The sequence below is a fragment of the Hyposmocoma kahamanoa genome, unplaced genomic scaffold (assembly GCF_003589595.1).
Source record: "Hyposmocoma kahamanoa isolate Upper Pololo Valley unplaced genomic scaffold, ASM358959v1 78, whole genome shotgun sequence".
NCBI lineage: Eukaryota > Metazoa > Arthropoda > Insecta > Lepidoptera > Cosmopterigidae > Hyposmocoma > Hyposmocoma kahamanoa.
In genome coordinates this window covers 17,671,379-17,688,715 of record NW_020653945.1, presented here as the reverse complement: position 1 = coordinate 17,688,715, position 17,337 = coordinate 17,671,379, and the positions used below count along the sequence as shown (strand labels likewise).

Below are 17,337 nucleotides of genomic sequence, written 5' to 3'. Positions count from 1 at the left end.
ATAATAGTTTATAGGTAAATGCGTTTTTAAATGGTTTTCCTACGCGTAATATAAAACCTAAAAATTTGTATGACCAATTAACAATCTTATCTATATAGGGGATAAATGAAAGTTTGGAGTCTATTACCACGCCCAGGTCTCTAATCTCACTTACGCGATTCAGATCCTGTCCACAAATTTTATAAGGGTACATTCTTGGATTTCTTTTCCTTGTAAAAGAAATGGTAAAACATTTATCTGCATTCAGTAATAAATTGTTATTGTTACATAAATCAACAAAATCATTTAAATCGGTTTGCAGTAACGCAGCATCATTTGTTTCCTTTACAACTCTGTACAACTTCGTATCATCCGCATATGGTAGTACGTTTGAGTGACTTATGGACTTTGTCAGATCATTGACATAAATAATAAAGGTCCCAATTGAGATCCTTGAGGCACTCCAGAGTGTAACAGCCGGACTACGTATGAACGTAACCACCGGAACAAGTCACCGTGAATTCCTAGTTGCCAGAGCTTAAAAAGTAGTGTGTTATGACAAATTTTATCAAATGCCTTCGCAAAATCTGTATATATAGCATCTACTTGTGCGTTATCATCCATTGCTGACAGTATAAGCTCCGTAAAAGTTAACGAATTGCTATCCACACCACGCTTTCTACAAAAGCCATGTTGGTTCGGGACAATGACGCGCTGCACAACCCCGAACAGTTGATCAGTAACAATCCTTTCCTGTATCTTGGCGAAATGGCACCGTTCGGAAATCGACCGATAATTAGTGACATCCTCACACACGTTACCCTTAGGTATAGGCGTTATCCAAGCATACTCCCACACTTGAGGCACGCAACCACTGCTAATAGATAATTTGAAAATGTGAGTGAGGGGATAAGTCAGCGCATCAGCACACTTGCTAATTAACAGAGGATATATACCATCCGGCCCCACACCCTTGTTAACGTGTGAAACGTTAAAATTGTGTCTACGGCGGTGTCCCATTGATTTAATTTAAATTTGATTTATTGCAGTAAAATTTTTAAATACATTCCTCTAAGCTTAAAGCTCTAAATATTTCAGGCCAGTTTATGTTTGTAAGTTCCATATTAATAAAAAGAAAATCTGCTGCACAGAAGTTATAATTATAGGTCGGTACTGAATTTAAAGACTTAAAGTTATTAATATTCAAACAAATTTCTATTGACTTATGATGGATATCCTCTTGGGTTAACGGTTGACAGCAGCTCGTGACATTGCCGTTAATATTACTCATCACTAGGTTCAAGATTCTGTTATTGGTGTTATAAGCACATTAAACTGTTGTAGTGAACGCTAAAAAATCTTTTAACGATCTTACAGCATAGTCACAACCTTTTTGTAGTAATTTGCTGAAAGTGCGAGTCTCCTTCCAAACCGCATCAGAAACATTAAACATTAAAAGTCATTAAGCAATTAGAAGTAATTAAATTATATGCAGTTTTATTTATATATTGCAGCAAGAAGTGATTTTGTAATAGGATTGAATGTAAATATTTTAGAAAAAGTGTCCATTGTACACAAATAGAAAAAATAATTACCACATCACTTAACGTAGAATAACAGATACAGTTAAAACACATAATTGCAATAAGAAACGAACGTCTTGAATGTAGATGACTTTGGTAAATAAATTAAAAAGCCACTGTTTAGTGATTAAAAATATAAAAAAATCGTTTCGAAGTCATTTTAACTAGATAATGTCGGCATCATTCCTGGCTTCAAAAACGAAAGGTCAAAGGTTGTCAACCTTTGACCTTTCGTTTTTGCGCATCAATATCTTACAGTCTCTAACCCATAAATAAGAATAATTCAAGTCAGTTTTCATTTGTCTGGCACGTTTTAATAATTGTTTGTTTCGAGGAGTGAGAATGTGAAAGTGAATTTTACAATAATGGCCGACGGACGAGAGACGCTTGATTCTGCAGACACACTGCTCGCTACGAACCTCCGTACACTTGTGACACTATCGATGTCATGGTCGTCTAGTGAGTAACCAACCTTATTAATGGCCCGAACGAAATGAATATAAATTATGGCCCGTATTAGCATTGAGAGGTTCTCACCAGCAGCAATAGGTATCTCCGGATATCTCGACGTTGTTCCTCCTAGCTAGTTGGTCCCGTTGCTGTAACTCATTTTCTAATGACGATATCGAATCTTTAGCTGAGTCTAGGTCTTATTTTAATTAAGGAATCAACGCCGTTTTGTTTTCATTTATTATTAACCTATCCTCAATGTCACTGAAACGAGATTCCATTTCACCAAATTTTTTATTAATTTCCTGAATGCTATCAGTCACTCTTTAAATATCAGACCTCATGCCAACAAAATCGTTCCTGAATGCTCGAAGCTCCTTTAAAACTTGAGAAATATTTACTTGACTGGTGCTTGTCGATTCGTCACCAGCATTAGTTGCGATGCAGCCGGAAGCTATGTTGTCGCAAGACATATCAGCTACGACTGGGAGCTGCTGGAACTGTCTACAGGTTGGTGTCTCATCGCCTCGAACGCGTCTCGTAGCCATTACACAAGAAGGGCATAGCCAGGTATGTTTATTGGCAGTGTAGGTTTTCAACGTCATATTTATACACTTATAATGATAGCATCCCTTACATATATATGTATATATAGCACAGGCTAATACCTCTCCTCGGTTTATTTTATTGTTACACGCTAAACAATTCATTATGTTAATGTAAATTTTGTGATTACGGTTTTAAATTTATTGAATTTATATTCAATTAATGTTCTGCACCCACTGCACCAGTTTGTTATAATTAATAATACAAAGATCGAAAATTAAAAACTGTTTTTTACTTTACAATTCCCCTGAGAGACGCCACTGAGTAGTTTAGTGTAGGTGACACTACTGCGAAGTTTTGTTCGTTGACGTAGCGCACAAGGCGATGACGAGATTGAGGCACGCACGCCATTATCACACTTAGGCTGCGCGCGCGATAGCGGCGGAACGGCCAAATTCACTCGCGGGGCGCGAACACAAAATAAATGCAGGTAGTGACGCTCTAAGACCTTTAGCACTTATTTGTTTAAATTCTATATAATAATACACTGTAATGCACTACAAAATGATAATTTGGAAAGTTATAATAGATTACGTTACAAATTTAATAACAAATTTGCAATATTTACACTATAATGAAAAATTTTTATAGGAGCTCGTACAAAGACTAATCCACCAAATTACCTTTGCGGCAAAGATTGATGATTGATGAGATTGATACTGTTGTTGCAGCGCTCTTCGTGGGCGTGAAATAATACCAAGTTGATAAGAAATATTACTATATTTTCCGTAACTGATCACACGTTCTTAAACAATGTAGTACAATCACTTTATGTAAGTAATTTACTCGTCTAGCCTTTCGGACTCCTGCCCACCACATGACTGCCGGCCGATTCCGCCACCCCGTCCCTCCACTCAACCCTACAGTTTAGTAGCAGGGTGGGATGTGACGGAAACGGCCGCCGATTAGCTGATGAGAAAATTAAGTAAAATTGAATACTCTTTATATTCAAATACTTAAAATTATAAGTGTGAATAATTATTTTAACGATCTACAATAAAACTTATTTGGTTGTAAACCTTTCCTTCGAATTGAACTGATATTGCAATTTAACATTATGCAATTGTGAATAGCGCCATTTATTTGTCACCAATATTCTATACAATACAATGCCATCTAGTGGTCACATACGATACTATTTGTTATGTGCTAGGAATCAGTTATTACATTAATTTATTATGTATGAATACATATTTCATCAATCTACAATAAAACTATTCTACACTGTTTACTAGCAAGTGTGATGAAAAAGTATTTTCAGTTGGTAATATCCCGCCAGAGTCGCTCTGTCTATGTTTCCTCCAGCTTTTAAGAACTAGTGTATCTTACCCATAGACAGCAGGCAAAGTTATATTGGCCATCTCTTACAACACTAATAGTAGCAGTAGACCTCCTTGTGAAAGAGTCCGTCCAGGGAAGTAGTACTTTAGCTTATTTTCTTTTTTTTATTTTACTTTACCTATTTCTGATGCCAAGCAGTAATGTGACCATTACTATTATTAATAACTGTGTGGTCGCAAAAGTTACAATATGTTAATCTTATGTTTTTATTTATCTGTATTTTGTCTTTTTTATTATACCTTTTTTAAATTGTTTTTATTATTTTTCTAAACGGACTGTTTAACCAATGATTGGTGTGTAACTAAACGGAATGCTTTTTTAGCTAACTTAATTTCTATCGGCGGGGAACTGTTTGCTTACCAGTCAGTGTCATGTTATAAGCTGTTTGTACGCTCTAAGACAAAATAAATAAATAAATGCTACGTTTCGGTTTTGAGGGTGCTGGTGAAATTACATTAATAACACCTGAAGTATATAAGAATCATATTATAAATGTTAAAAAGATATGGCACTACAACTTTACTTTCTTTTACGTGTCACTTCCAATGTTGTAGAAAATGGCGGGCTTTTGAAGTTACAGGTACAGTTTTTACAAATATTATTTTTATTTTAGGTATATTACGAAGAAAAAACGAAGAAAGAAATAGTGATGAAAAAAATAATAAATAAATATTGACTCCCGCCGCTTAAAAGGCTATTTAATAAACCCAAATAAGTGACCTAAGTTATTTGAGAGACAGTGAAAACATAACGTATTAGAATTTAGAACTACAATGGCAAATATTACTGAAGATCCCGATAATTAAACGAAGACATGGCTCAAAGGACTTGTATCCAAGCCAAAACTATTAATTTAAAAAAATCCAATATTGAAATAAAAAGTACTTAAATATCATTGACCTACCAACAAATGGACATCGGTTTCGCTATAAAAAGTGTCCGCACCTATAGTGCGTTAAAATCGTATACAGAGCGTCAATCATGCAACAGTCTTCGTTTGTTCGACTGATAGCGCGGTTGTCAATCATGCAGTACTATATAATAATAACTTGTACAAGTTACTGCAGTAAAGTGCAAAAACAGGATTTTGTATCATATTTTCAAAAAATACATTGTGTTATCATAGTTATCATTGAAAAGGTTATTTTGTGCAGTTGTCTAGTATTTAATTTATGTATAAATGAATCGAAAATATAAATTACAAAAGCAAACAAAATAATCAAATAGCTAAATATCATTTTTCTACACATTGTATGCGCATAAGATGGCATAATGTACAATATTGTACATATTGTTTCAAGGAAACATTATTTTATTTTTAAAAGTAAGTAATACTGCATTCAAAAACTTGAAAAAGTTGCTTGTCTCATCTTGGTATCGAACCGACCAAATGTGTTTAATGATATTAAGTGAAGTCGTATGGTGGTAAGCGACACGCCTGTCCATAGCAGTTGCAGTGCCGATTCAAGCAGTTATATGAGCATTAAGTACTGCGTTCCGGTTTTGAAGGGTAAGGGTGCTGAAATTACAGGCACATGGGACTTGTGACCTTATGTCTCAGGGTGACGGGCACTGTGGCAGTGCACCTCAGTTCTTTGCGATTTAAAGCTCTGAGTGGCACTGGAACTGATATGGACAGGCGTGCGGCTTACCACTAGGCGCACGACTTGTTCGTGCCGTCACTTGGTGTTGTCGGAGTGTGTTCGTTTCTCCTATCTGTTAATTCGGGACTCGAACCCGAACTACGTATACTTGAAACTATGACAAGAAAGCGAAAGGAAGGAAGAAAGATAAACGGAAGCTAATGAATAATATTATTGAAAGGAATGAAAAGGAAATTTACTTAAAGAAATTAAAAATTACAAGAACAGCGTAAAAATACAAAGCAATATAAGAATTAGAAAGCGCGTCTGTTTCCAAAGCGAGAAGCAAGCAGAGTGCTCGGTGCTCTTTTTTTTTAACTAGCGATCTGGTTGGCCTTCAAAGTGGCGAGAGTGATAAGGTCGTCAGGGTCGTTGAGGACTTCCCTTGGCCGACGGGTCCTATTTACGCGGTGGGGTTGTTCCCTGAGGGGGTCGTAAGAAGATGCAGCCACCACGAGGGGGTTGGGGTGGTGAGGAGCAGAGTCGAAGTATTTCCTCGATGCCTGTTTCATGAATTGGGCTATTGGGGGGAGCCGTAAATCTATATGGAGGTTAGCGTTGAGCAGGTCCCACGGGGCACCCGTCGCGTTGCGCATGAATCTATTTTGGAGAGCCTGCAGGCGGTGTATTAGCGCGGGATTTGCCTGAGCGAATGCGACGCTGGCGTACGTCATGATTGGGCGGATGCAGGTCGTGTACAGTCTCACCTTATTGCGAAGGCTCGGTGCTCGGCGCGCATTGCTGGGTTTTGAAGCGATGAGGTGCATGAGGCGGGGCGGCGGCCGCGGGGGTCGCCTGGCTTGCAAGGGCAACGAGGGATGTGCAGGCGCGGCGCCGACGTCACTCATCGTACGATGTGCAGGCGCCGACGTCATTGATCGTATGATTTTGGTGTGGCCTCACTTGCAAAGCGATAGCGTTTGGCTTATGCAATGTGCGCCACAATGTAATAAGAAAAAATATTTTCACTGAACAACTTAACCACAAACAAGAAAACACTGATTTTCCTTACAATTATGTCATGTATTTACATGAAATATCATGGATAGTAAAATAAGTTCAGCTATTAAATTTTTTCGAGCTGAAGATTCTTAAAGTATTATTGAAGCCTTATAACGCTCTAGATATAATTGTTATTGCAGGTGCCGCTTTCCAACCCGGAGCGAAGACCGTAATACCTGGCAAAGTGATCGGAAAGTTCTCCATCCGTATTGTGCCCAATCAGGAACCGGAAGAAGTAGAGAATCTCGTCTTCGATTATATTAATAAGAAGGTACGTATTTAAAATTTGACATTTAATGACGTTGGAAAAAAAACTGGGTACATCACTTAATATGGAAAGATTAGTGTGGGCAGTTTCATATACTATATGAAAGTTTATGTGAACAAGCAGCTCAATTCGCAAAAATAATTCTTCATGCCAATAAATGTTTCCCTCACTTACCTTCCTTCACCCCCTCTCCTAGGTAGGTAGGTGCAGGTATACAAACACGACACACAGTGTACAGTAATTGCGCGCGTGTCGTGTAGCACAACTGATTTGTACTTTAATATGAAATCGAGTGCAGAGTAAATTAAGCGACTTCCTTTTTTTATATAATACTAAACCGTATAATGTGTACATTACTGCGTTCCGGTATGGGTACTGGTGAAATTAAAGGCCCATGGGACTTGCCAACTTATGTTGCTGGGTGACGGGCACAGTGGCAATGCCTAAGATCTTTGCGATTAAAAACTCGAAAGTGGCACTGAAACTATTATGGATACTCGTGTCGCTTACCACCAGGCGCACGACTTGATCGTCCCGTCGCTTGGCATTATATAAATAATAAAAAAGTAAGCTAAATCTGCCGATCCTAGACTTATTGATCTCGGAATCACTAGATGTGTAGCTGAGTGTATAAATGTTTACATTTCAGTGGGCGGAGCGCGGGTCCCCGAATATAATGCGAATCACGGCACAAAGCGGGCGCTCGTGGACAGAGGATCCCAATCATCCGCACTACCAGGCAGCTGCTAGGGCCACCAAGCTCATTTACCAGGTTGATAGCATTATCAATATAATTTATAAAACTTTCATCACCACTTTCAGACTAATTAATATTATAATGTGTTCCTTGTTGTTTTCTGTGTTCCGGTTTTGAAGGGTAAGGGTGCTGGTGAATATTTTTTAAATTACAGATACATGGGACTTGTCTACTTATGTCTCAGGGTTACGGGCGCAGTGGCAGTGCCTCTCGGATGTTTGCGATTTAAAGCTCTGAGTGGCACTGCAATCGTAATAGATAGGCGTGTAGCTTACCATCAGGCGCACGACTTGTTCGTCCCGTCATTTAATATTGTAAAATAATAATTTAACTCGTTGAACTACATTAATAACTGTTATTAATCATTTCGTGACTGACAAAATCTCCCGCTTTGGAAACAACTGTTGACGAGGAGTCTAAGGGAATCTAGCCCTTCCTTTTCATCTAAGTCACTCACCCTCGTTAGCTTTGTTAAAACTTTTGTCCAGAGTATGACGTTTATTTAGAATAATGTAATTTGTATACTTTTAAACTTTCGCGTTGCATTGTACATACTAACATTTGGAATCAGTCAGCCCGTGACCACGGCGAGTGCAACCTGTCCGAAACGTCGTGAAACTAGGTAGGTGTGAAAAGTACCCATTCGTATTTAAACGCGTTTATTCCAGTTTCCATATGTTAGTATAATGTAATTTGACCATACAATCTCTTTTCGGTTGTCTTTTTTTGACATATTCTTATTGTTGATGTCCAACTGCTAGCTGCAGACTCTTGTAACGTCACGCAGTGATCGGACAAAACACATAGGTACAGCAGTGTGTGCAAGGGCCTTTCACGCTTTGTCAGCGTCGGGAAGCTTGCGGCAGTAGCAACACATATCCTTGAAAAAATAGTGACTCCAAACCAAAATAGTGAATTGTTCAATTATTTATTAATACACAGCGGTATTAAGAATATGCTTAATAAGTGTGAATGTTACACAGAGCATTCCATTGATGAAAATTATCACGTGACAACATTATAAATGTATACGATTTCGATGCTTTACTTTCTCAAACTCGTATCTCAAAAAAAGTGATTATTCAGGAGATGGGAAAACGTTCTATTTATTTTAAATTTCTTATCAAGGGTGATAATTTGGATGCATTATTTTAAGAATAGGTAAAAGCCGGTGTATGAATATGAAGGAAATGCGATGTGAAATACGCTTGCAAAATTTATATGTATAAACCATTTTTTACTCTTCAGTAACTTAGAGTTTGAGAAAGTAAGGCGGCGATTTGTCCGCTTCGCGAGCTAGATATACCTCGGGTTTTTTAATCTACTATTTTTTATTAATTAGGTGTTTTTAAGATGGACTGTTATTGCAGAAAGTCGTCGATATAGGTTATAACGAAAAGTAGTACGCTCAATTAATTTTTAAATCATAAATTTTTTTGTACGCTGCGATTATCTGAAGATAATTAATTTTAATTTTTTTTAATACACAGGGCGCACTATACGTTTCCGGAACTGGCCACTTACATAAACAATATTTAAAAAGTAATTACAACATTGGAAAATGGGACTCTGTCTGTAGAATACAGTTTGTTTCATCTGACTGTCTTTACATTGTTTTTACACTGTGGTGTCATTTTAGAAATTGGTTGTCTACATCACCATGGATTAACTCGTAAAAATTTTCGTAGTATGATTTTCTACGACTTTAAGTGTAATTTAACAGCTCAGCAATCGCGATCGTGTAAATCTCTGTGACGAATTTCGTGATGGTCGCCCGTCCACTGCTGTGAACAACAAAAACATCGATACTATGCGCCATGTGTATAATCAAAACAGACAGGCATGTAGCATACCATGAGATTCGGCATCTTTAAGCATAGGCATGAGTCAAATACAATCAATACTATACAAACATTTTGGTGTGAAAAAGCTGTGCTCTCGGTGGATCCCACACAATTTGACTGAGGCTCAAAAAACGGATCGCGTCACTTGGCGCAATGCCTTGCTTACCAGATTCAACGAAGGGGTGCCAAATTAGGTGTAGGACATAGTAACAGGTGACGAAACATGGATTTATAATTGCGATCCCAAACCAAAGCGGCAATCGAGCGTATGGGTCTTTCGAGATGAGCTGAAACCAATCAAAGTGGCGCGCGTGCAAAATGCCTCTAAGCGGATGGTTGCTTCTTTTTTTTAATAAAACTGGACACGGGGCTACTTTTGCTTTGGAGAATCGTTGTACCGTGAATAGTGATTGGTACAGGACCATTTTGTTTGCCGAAAGTTATTGATAAACTCTGTAAAAATAACCGTGAACGCCGTGTCATCTTGCACCATGATAATGCCACTTCTCACATGGCCAGGCAGACAAATAAATTTTTGAAGGTGAACAGCGTTGACCTTATGAACCATTCCGCGTACAGTCCCGATCTGGCACCTTGTGACTTTTATTTCCAAAAATTAAGAACCAGTTACGCGGTCAACGATTTTCATCACCTGAAGAGGTTGTCGAAGAATATGAAACATATGTTTCAGAAATTGTCACGGAGGACTGGCATAAATGTTTTAAAAATTGGTTCATTCGTAAAAGTGCTTTAACGCTAACGGAGAATATTTTGACAAACAATAAATTAATTTCTGACCATTTATAGTACTTTTTTAACCGCCTTAAAAAAAGGAGGAGGTTCTCAATTCGACTGTATGTTTTTTCTTTTTTTTTGTATGTATGTTACGCGATAACTCCGCCATTTGTGAACCGATTTTGATGATTCTTTTTTTGTTGGAAAGGGGGTACCTCCATAGTGGTCCCATTTAATTTTGAAGAAAATCATCCACCTCTAAGGGTGGCTGTTCACGCATAAAGATTCATTTTTATAAATAGCGCCTAAATTTTATTATGAAAAGCAATTATCTTATGGTTGATTTTGCTATTCTCTAATTCAAGGCGTTTTTCTCTCAATATACTTATATATATTTGAGTAGTGAGAACCGATTTTTATTATTTCCTGTGTCAAATTCCGTATAGTGGCGAACTAGGGGATGAATCCGGGTTTGCGCACTTCCCGGTAACAGATTTCAATAAAACTTGGCAAATAGATGTAATTCCACGTACTTTTGAGGTCGGTTTTTTTAGTACTCTGTACTGAGATATAAGTCAATGACTGAGATTATCTTATTCATTCCGGAAACTTATAGTGCGCCCGACGTAGCATGAATTTTTAATATTGTATATTGTTATTATTGCATGCTGTGATGTTCCTTAACCCCGTTCATGGACAGTAACGGCGTTTATGAAATATCTATATCTATAATAGTAGATGCGAGTTTGAGAAAGCAAGGCGACGAAATTAGGATTGTACTTTTTTCAGTCAGGAATTTTTCGAAAATTTAACATTTTGTTCGTGAATAAATAAAATATCGCCTAAAGGTCTAAAATAACGACGCAATCTAAGAACAAACACAAACATGACTCATTGCATGCTAGCTACACCGCCACACCACTTCCATACCAAATTTAAATTAATTTAGTTGAATAGTTTTCGAACTAGAGTGGTTTTAGTGACTAAAGTAGAAAATTTTTAAAAAGTACATAAAAATCAACTTCTAAACTATTGGTTTTCGCGGAATGTTTATTTTAAATGGGTCGTTATAATGTCCTCACCTCACTAAGGTACAAATAACAAAAAATAGCGATACTATTTAAGTACTGCACATAAACGGGTTAAGTGTAGAAGCACTTAGTTTTAAGCTATTATGCTCAGTATTTATTTAATGTGTAGTGTTTTCTATGTGGAATATTCTCAATAAACAAAATAAAAGGGTCCAGTTTTCAGCTGGTAATTATACTCATGGTAACCAATGTGTCATTCGCTCATATCTTGTACGGAAATCATAATTTTTTTAGAGAGTTAAAAGTATTTTACATGCTAAATTAAATAACTTTATTTAATAAAGATAATAATAATTTGATTTCATTATAACTTGGTCTAATACAAGTAAAATAAATGTTAAGAAAGAAATAAACAATAAAAAGAAAAATAAACCTCAATAAATTATTATATTGCAATCATCATAAAGTTATACAATTCAATCTTAGAATTTTAATAGTATAGTTGCGATGTCTAAACTAAATGAATGTGTTCCCGTATGGTAATAATATTTAATGGTGAAAACTTCTTATGTTAGCAGATTTATTTTTAAAGCGATTTTTTTTAGAATGTACAGTAACCATGTTGCCTTGTATACTGCTTCAGACTGACCCGGATATGTCCCGAGAGGGTGGTTCCATTCCGGTGACGATCACGCTGCAAGAAGCCAGCGGCAAGAACGTGCTGCTGCTGCCCATGGGTGCCGGCGACGACATGGCGCACTCGCAGAACGAGAAGCTCAACGTGCGCAACTATATTGAGGGTGTAAGTATTATTGTACATTTATTGTCTCCGTGGCCGAATGGTTACCATGCCGGAATGCCACGCAGGGGTCCCAGGTCCGATTCCCGGGCCGGGAGAAATATTTGTATGGCCTACATTTATTTCAATCTTGAGTTTGAGTGTAATTTGTGGTTAAACACATATACATTTATGTGCCCATGGTTCCTGCGACACAGGGTTTTCCTAGTGCGGGGCTATGTTGAGTGTGTGCGTTATTATACATTTATAGGGCTTATCATTACTAAAAGCGTTATCATTACTAAATACCAGGGCGCCAAGTCTGCTAATTTTCTCTCTCTTTTATCATTGCACTTGAGTCTCAGTACTGTTAGTGGAATGGCAGTGATAGCATTCATTCATACTTTTGCTTTTATTTACAATACTAAGTGACGGGCTAGCACGATAGGGCGCGACTAGCGCGAGAGCGACATAAACCGCGAGTTACTGCTATCCTCGCATAGAGATATAGCGCTTTGTTTCGCTCTCGCGCAAGTCACGCCTTATCGTGCCAGCCTTACTGATGGTAAACGTTACCTGTGTATGAGTGCCGCTCAAAGGGCAGTGCCACTGTGCCCGTCACCCTGAGACATACGTTGAAAACACTCAGGGGCCTGTATGATGAGACTGAGAATCTACTAAAAGTCGTCAAATAACCACACAATTCCACACTCACAAACACACACGAACACACACAGACACACAATCACTCACACACTCAGACACACACTCACTCACGCACTCAGACACACTCACTCACTCACTCACTCACGCGCTCACGCGCGCACACATAATTTGTTTTACTTATTTTTTACTTCCACCTCAGTACTTTTGTATCTCATCATTACTACTAACATGACTATCCTAGGGGTTGGGTGCCTGGAGACCCATATTACAAGCTCTGCTTAGTTTGGGCTCCAGTCTCCCACAATACATTACTCTAAGCTTACGTAATAATGTATATTTACTGTAATTGTAACGTTTCTTTGTATTGTGTTGTGGAGATAAATAAAGATATTTATTATTATTATTATTATTTCACCAGCACCCTTACCCTTCATGTCCGGAACGTAGTAATGCTCGTATTGCTGCTTGACGGCAGAATATGTCGTAATAGTGTGAGGATTACTGCGTTCTATTTTTGAGGGGTAAGGGTGTTGGTGAAATTACAAGCCCATTGGGACTTGTCAACTTATATCTCAGGGTTAGCGGCGCAATGGCAGTGCCTCTCAGATCTTTAAAGCACTGAGTGGCACTGGAACTGCTGTGGGCAGGCGTGGCGCTAACCACCAGGCGCACGACTTTTTTGTCCCGAACCTCGGATCGTGGTCTTTTTGGGCTAGGGGACTGTCATTTGTCAATCTTACTTGTAGGTCCTCAGCAGCATCAGTTACCTACCTAAGCCATGGTTCTTTCGGGTTAGAGAACCCTGGCATTTTGTCAATCTTGCTCCTAGGTCCTCATCGCCTCATCACTCCCTGGCATTTTGCCAGTCGTGCTTGTAGGTCCTCAGCCGCACCAGTCATCTACCTAAGCTGTGGCCCTTCTGGGCTGCAAGTAGCAAAAAATTTGCCAATCTTGCTCTTAGGTCTTCGTCACCTTATCAGTCATCTATCTCGGGTCGTGGCCTTTTCGGGCTAGGGCACACTGGCATTTTGGCAATCTTGCCACCCTATCGTGTCGCTACCATTTGCTTTTACACTACAAGAGAACACTGTGAGAATCCTGTGAATCCGTTCTCAAAATGTGACATTAAATTCAGTACTCTTATTTTTTGTGGGTCGATTTTTATTCTTGTCATTCTTTGCTTCCAGATAAAACTGTTCGCAGCTTACATGTACGAAGTTGGCAAGCTTCCCAAATAATGTCAAACAAGACCGAAAGCTGCAAATTGAGTACTCACTTAACCATAATCTATAACAGGAACTAACTTGGCGAACTTTGCACAGGCTATCATAGATCCATCCAACTAAAAAAGAACCACAAAAGAACTTCGTGTTGGTGTTATAAAAAAAAATTGGTATGAAACTGCCTGAAGCCTATGTTTTTAAGTACTTTGCCGGTAATTTAGTAATTCTAAGATTTTTTTGTTGAAAAAGGACAATGTTTTATGTGCTATGTTATTGTACGGAAAATATAATATCCAAGCGATTTCTCGAACAAGAGCTTATAAAAGCATAAACTGTTAAAATACTAAGGTAAAGATTAAGTTTTCGTTCTTAATAACTTACTCGGAGCATAATGGAACATTCCTATTAAGTACAATATATTTAGCATTATATCGCGGCATAATTAAACTTGTTTTTATATATTCTTATAGGTACGTGCCTTATGTACATAATATTTGATAAATAATAACTTTATGATTTTACAGTAATTACGGAATTTAAGAATACATTTGTATTATGGTAAGATACTGAGTCTTATTTGTTGATTTTGGCGTCGATTTTCGTTTATGAAGTACATAAGTACGGAATAATAAATAAAATATGTTACTCAATTTTACTTTTTTTAATCACTCTTACCGCACTTTTTCTCCCACTGGCGAAGATGCGTAATACATTACATTATAAGTATATTGTGTTATAAGGGCGTTAATGGCAATTATTTTACTCGGTGAAGGCTTTAATGATAAGTATTTATATTATTGTCAACAAAATGCATGGCTGTTTGGGGTCACGGCGCAAATTAGGCGCGGAGGTAGCCGAGCCGGCTTTTTGTCGCATTATAATATAAATATGTATAATAAATAAAATAATAAATAATCACACCCTAGGCTGTATGATTAAAGTTTTGTTGCACGTTATACATACGTACGAGCAAATGCTATGAAAAATATATACCGTTTTTCATTATATTTGTGAGAAAACAGCGCAATTTTCTGTACTCTACAACATTAAATTTTCATAATTTGCAACATTTTCGTTTTTTTTCCATCCTCGGAGTTCTAGATTTAGGATTTATGCTACATGAGGCAACTTTTTGCTACTGGCAACACTGATAATATCGGTTTGGTTGGGCTGCTTATTTTCATGTTATCTGCCATATTATTTGAATATGTAATTCATTCATTACATAATTTAAGAGCAAACCTTGCGCATGCGCATTTACATAAACCCATCATTTTCGTACACCTATATTATGGTTTACGTAATTTGGCAGATGTTAGTCCGCCAGGATAGGATGCAAAATAATGTCTTGCTGCCGAAATACAAATTACGTTGTAGAAAACAGAAAATACGCTGTTTTCTCACAAATGTAATGCAAAATTAAACATATTCCCCTGTCGTTAATGCAATTGCAAATTCCCTTAAATCCATAGACTTCAATATAGATACTATTGCTTATATTTAGATTTACTTATTGTCGTGTAAACTTTACATTATTAAACACAATATAGTGTATTATATCCTATTTGCAACTCAGGAATAAAGGGTGAACTCGTATGCAATAATTATTTTCCGCTTTAGTACCTAAACCACGCTATACCGATGTCTGATAACCACCTATCTACTTGATAACCTGCAATTAATATGTCTAAATGACCTGACGTTGGCTCTTTGGTAGTATAATTTAAGCATTTTTTTTATTTTTACAGAAAACGTTTATAATGTCAATAACAACCATAGAGCATAAGTATTATATCATTCGTCTATCCCTACGAGTTACGTCATCTTCTGGATACTGCGCCTTGGTGCGAATATGCAGTTTATTTATTGCATAGACTTATTTCGAAAAGACCTGGCGCTGGCCCTTATGGGGAATCGGGCGCAGGACTTTTTACGTACGTGCAGCACCGGTTCTAGCCCATGTAGCGTACGGGTGCCAGGTTATTGATTACCATAGCGCCCTCTAGTAGAGACCTCTAGCAGGTATGCAATCAAAATGGAATATTTACAGTCATACGTATTTTCCCTAAATTCGGGAGCAAATGGTGCAATTATACATGATATTGGAGGCGCTTTAAGGCTTCGCGACCAACGCTCGGCGCCCCCCTATACCTATGTGCGCTGCACAGTTGCGTAGGCTGCTATACATTACGTTTTGATTTTTTTTTAATTCCACGTACTTTTGAGGTCGGTTTTTTTAGTACTCTGTACTGAGATTATATTTGGTTCCTTTTAGGCTGGTTGAATAGTAATAAATTTTTCGTCCTTCGGGACATGCTAAATGTCTATTGATAGATTGTAATTTTTCGGCAATAATTTAATTTTCTAATATTTTTCGCTGGAAATCATTATATCTTTAGGGTGGCCATTTTGAAACTAGCCTGGCTTAATTACATTGCCAATGTTATGCGTCGGCATTGTTTGTTACATGCTGTCATCGGGTAAATCCGTGATTCACAAAGCCTGAATCCTTTATCTAAAATGTGTAATAATTTTTGAAGTAGTGTAGGTAAATCTAAGTGCATACTTAGCGATAATCACCCTTTGTATCTACATTGAAAATTACACATAAACGACAAGTATTTACGTGGTTTTTGTACGGATTGTTTTCCCGTAATAACTTGCATACAATAGAAAAAAAAAACTACTAGTTATCTATGTAATCCAAACACAAAGTAGGTACAGAAACCTAAATAATATGCAAATTTATTTATATTTGTAATAGTAAGTATAGACAGGCTTCAACATTAGGATAGCGTTCGAATTTTCAAAAAATATCAGAAAGTTTTTGTTTTTTTAAAAAAACTAGAGTTTACAAATTTTAGTTATAAATTTTCATCTAATGGCAGTTTCGCTGATGCTCAATAAATAAATAATTATAAAAATGAACCCCATCGCAATGAGCTTCGAGCAAATTTGAAATTCGATTGAAAAATGTTGGATTTTAACATTGACCTAGGTCAATGGATTTTCACCTTTATTTTATAATGACTCATTATTGTTTTGTAAGAAAGCACAACTTCATTGAAAGTTGCTGGACTATTAACGAATATATTCGTCTATCTATATTTCTAATGTAACATTTTCGAATAATCGTGACACAAACTCATAGAGGAATGCAAGTACCTATCTACGAAAACAATTTCGTCGTATATACGTGCTTAGTGTTTTCCCCAATATTTATTAATTTAATAGAGACTAACAATTAACCTTGTCTACCGTCAACACAAATACTGACGTTAAACGCTAGTCGGTACCTATATTTTTATACTAAGAAGCATAGAGTGGAATTTAAATCTTAAATGTCAAACCGATGTGTTTGTTCTTGACACTTTACTAGAGCCGTAATTTCAGTGTCTAAAACTAACTCGTCGGCCTTCACGAGGGCACTT

The 17,337-nt window shown here is 37.3% G+C and overlaps 1 protein-coding gene across 1 annotated transcript in view; it reads left to right on the top strand.

The window, feature by feature from the left end:
• LOC113232763 (cytosolic non-specific dipeptidase) overlaps positions 1–14,754 on the top strand; it is a 29,924-nt gene extending 15,170 nt beyond the window's left edge. The window contains exons 6-9 of the mRNA XM_026467545.1: positions 6,745–6,875; positions 7,522–7,644; positions 11,883–12,041; positions 13,871–14,754. Coding sequence (XP_026323330.1) covers positions 6,745–6,875; positions 7,522–7,644; positions 11,883–12,041; positions 13,871–13,921 — 464 coding nt within the window. The 3' untranslated portion in view covers positions 13,922–14,754. The remainder of the gene's footprint in view (positions 1–6,744; positions 6,876–7,521; positions 7,645–11,882; positions 12,042–13,870) is intronic.
• The last annotated feature ends 2,583 nt before the right edge of the window (positions 14,755–17,337 follow it).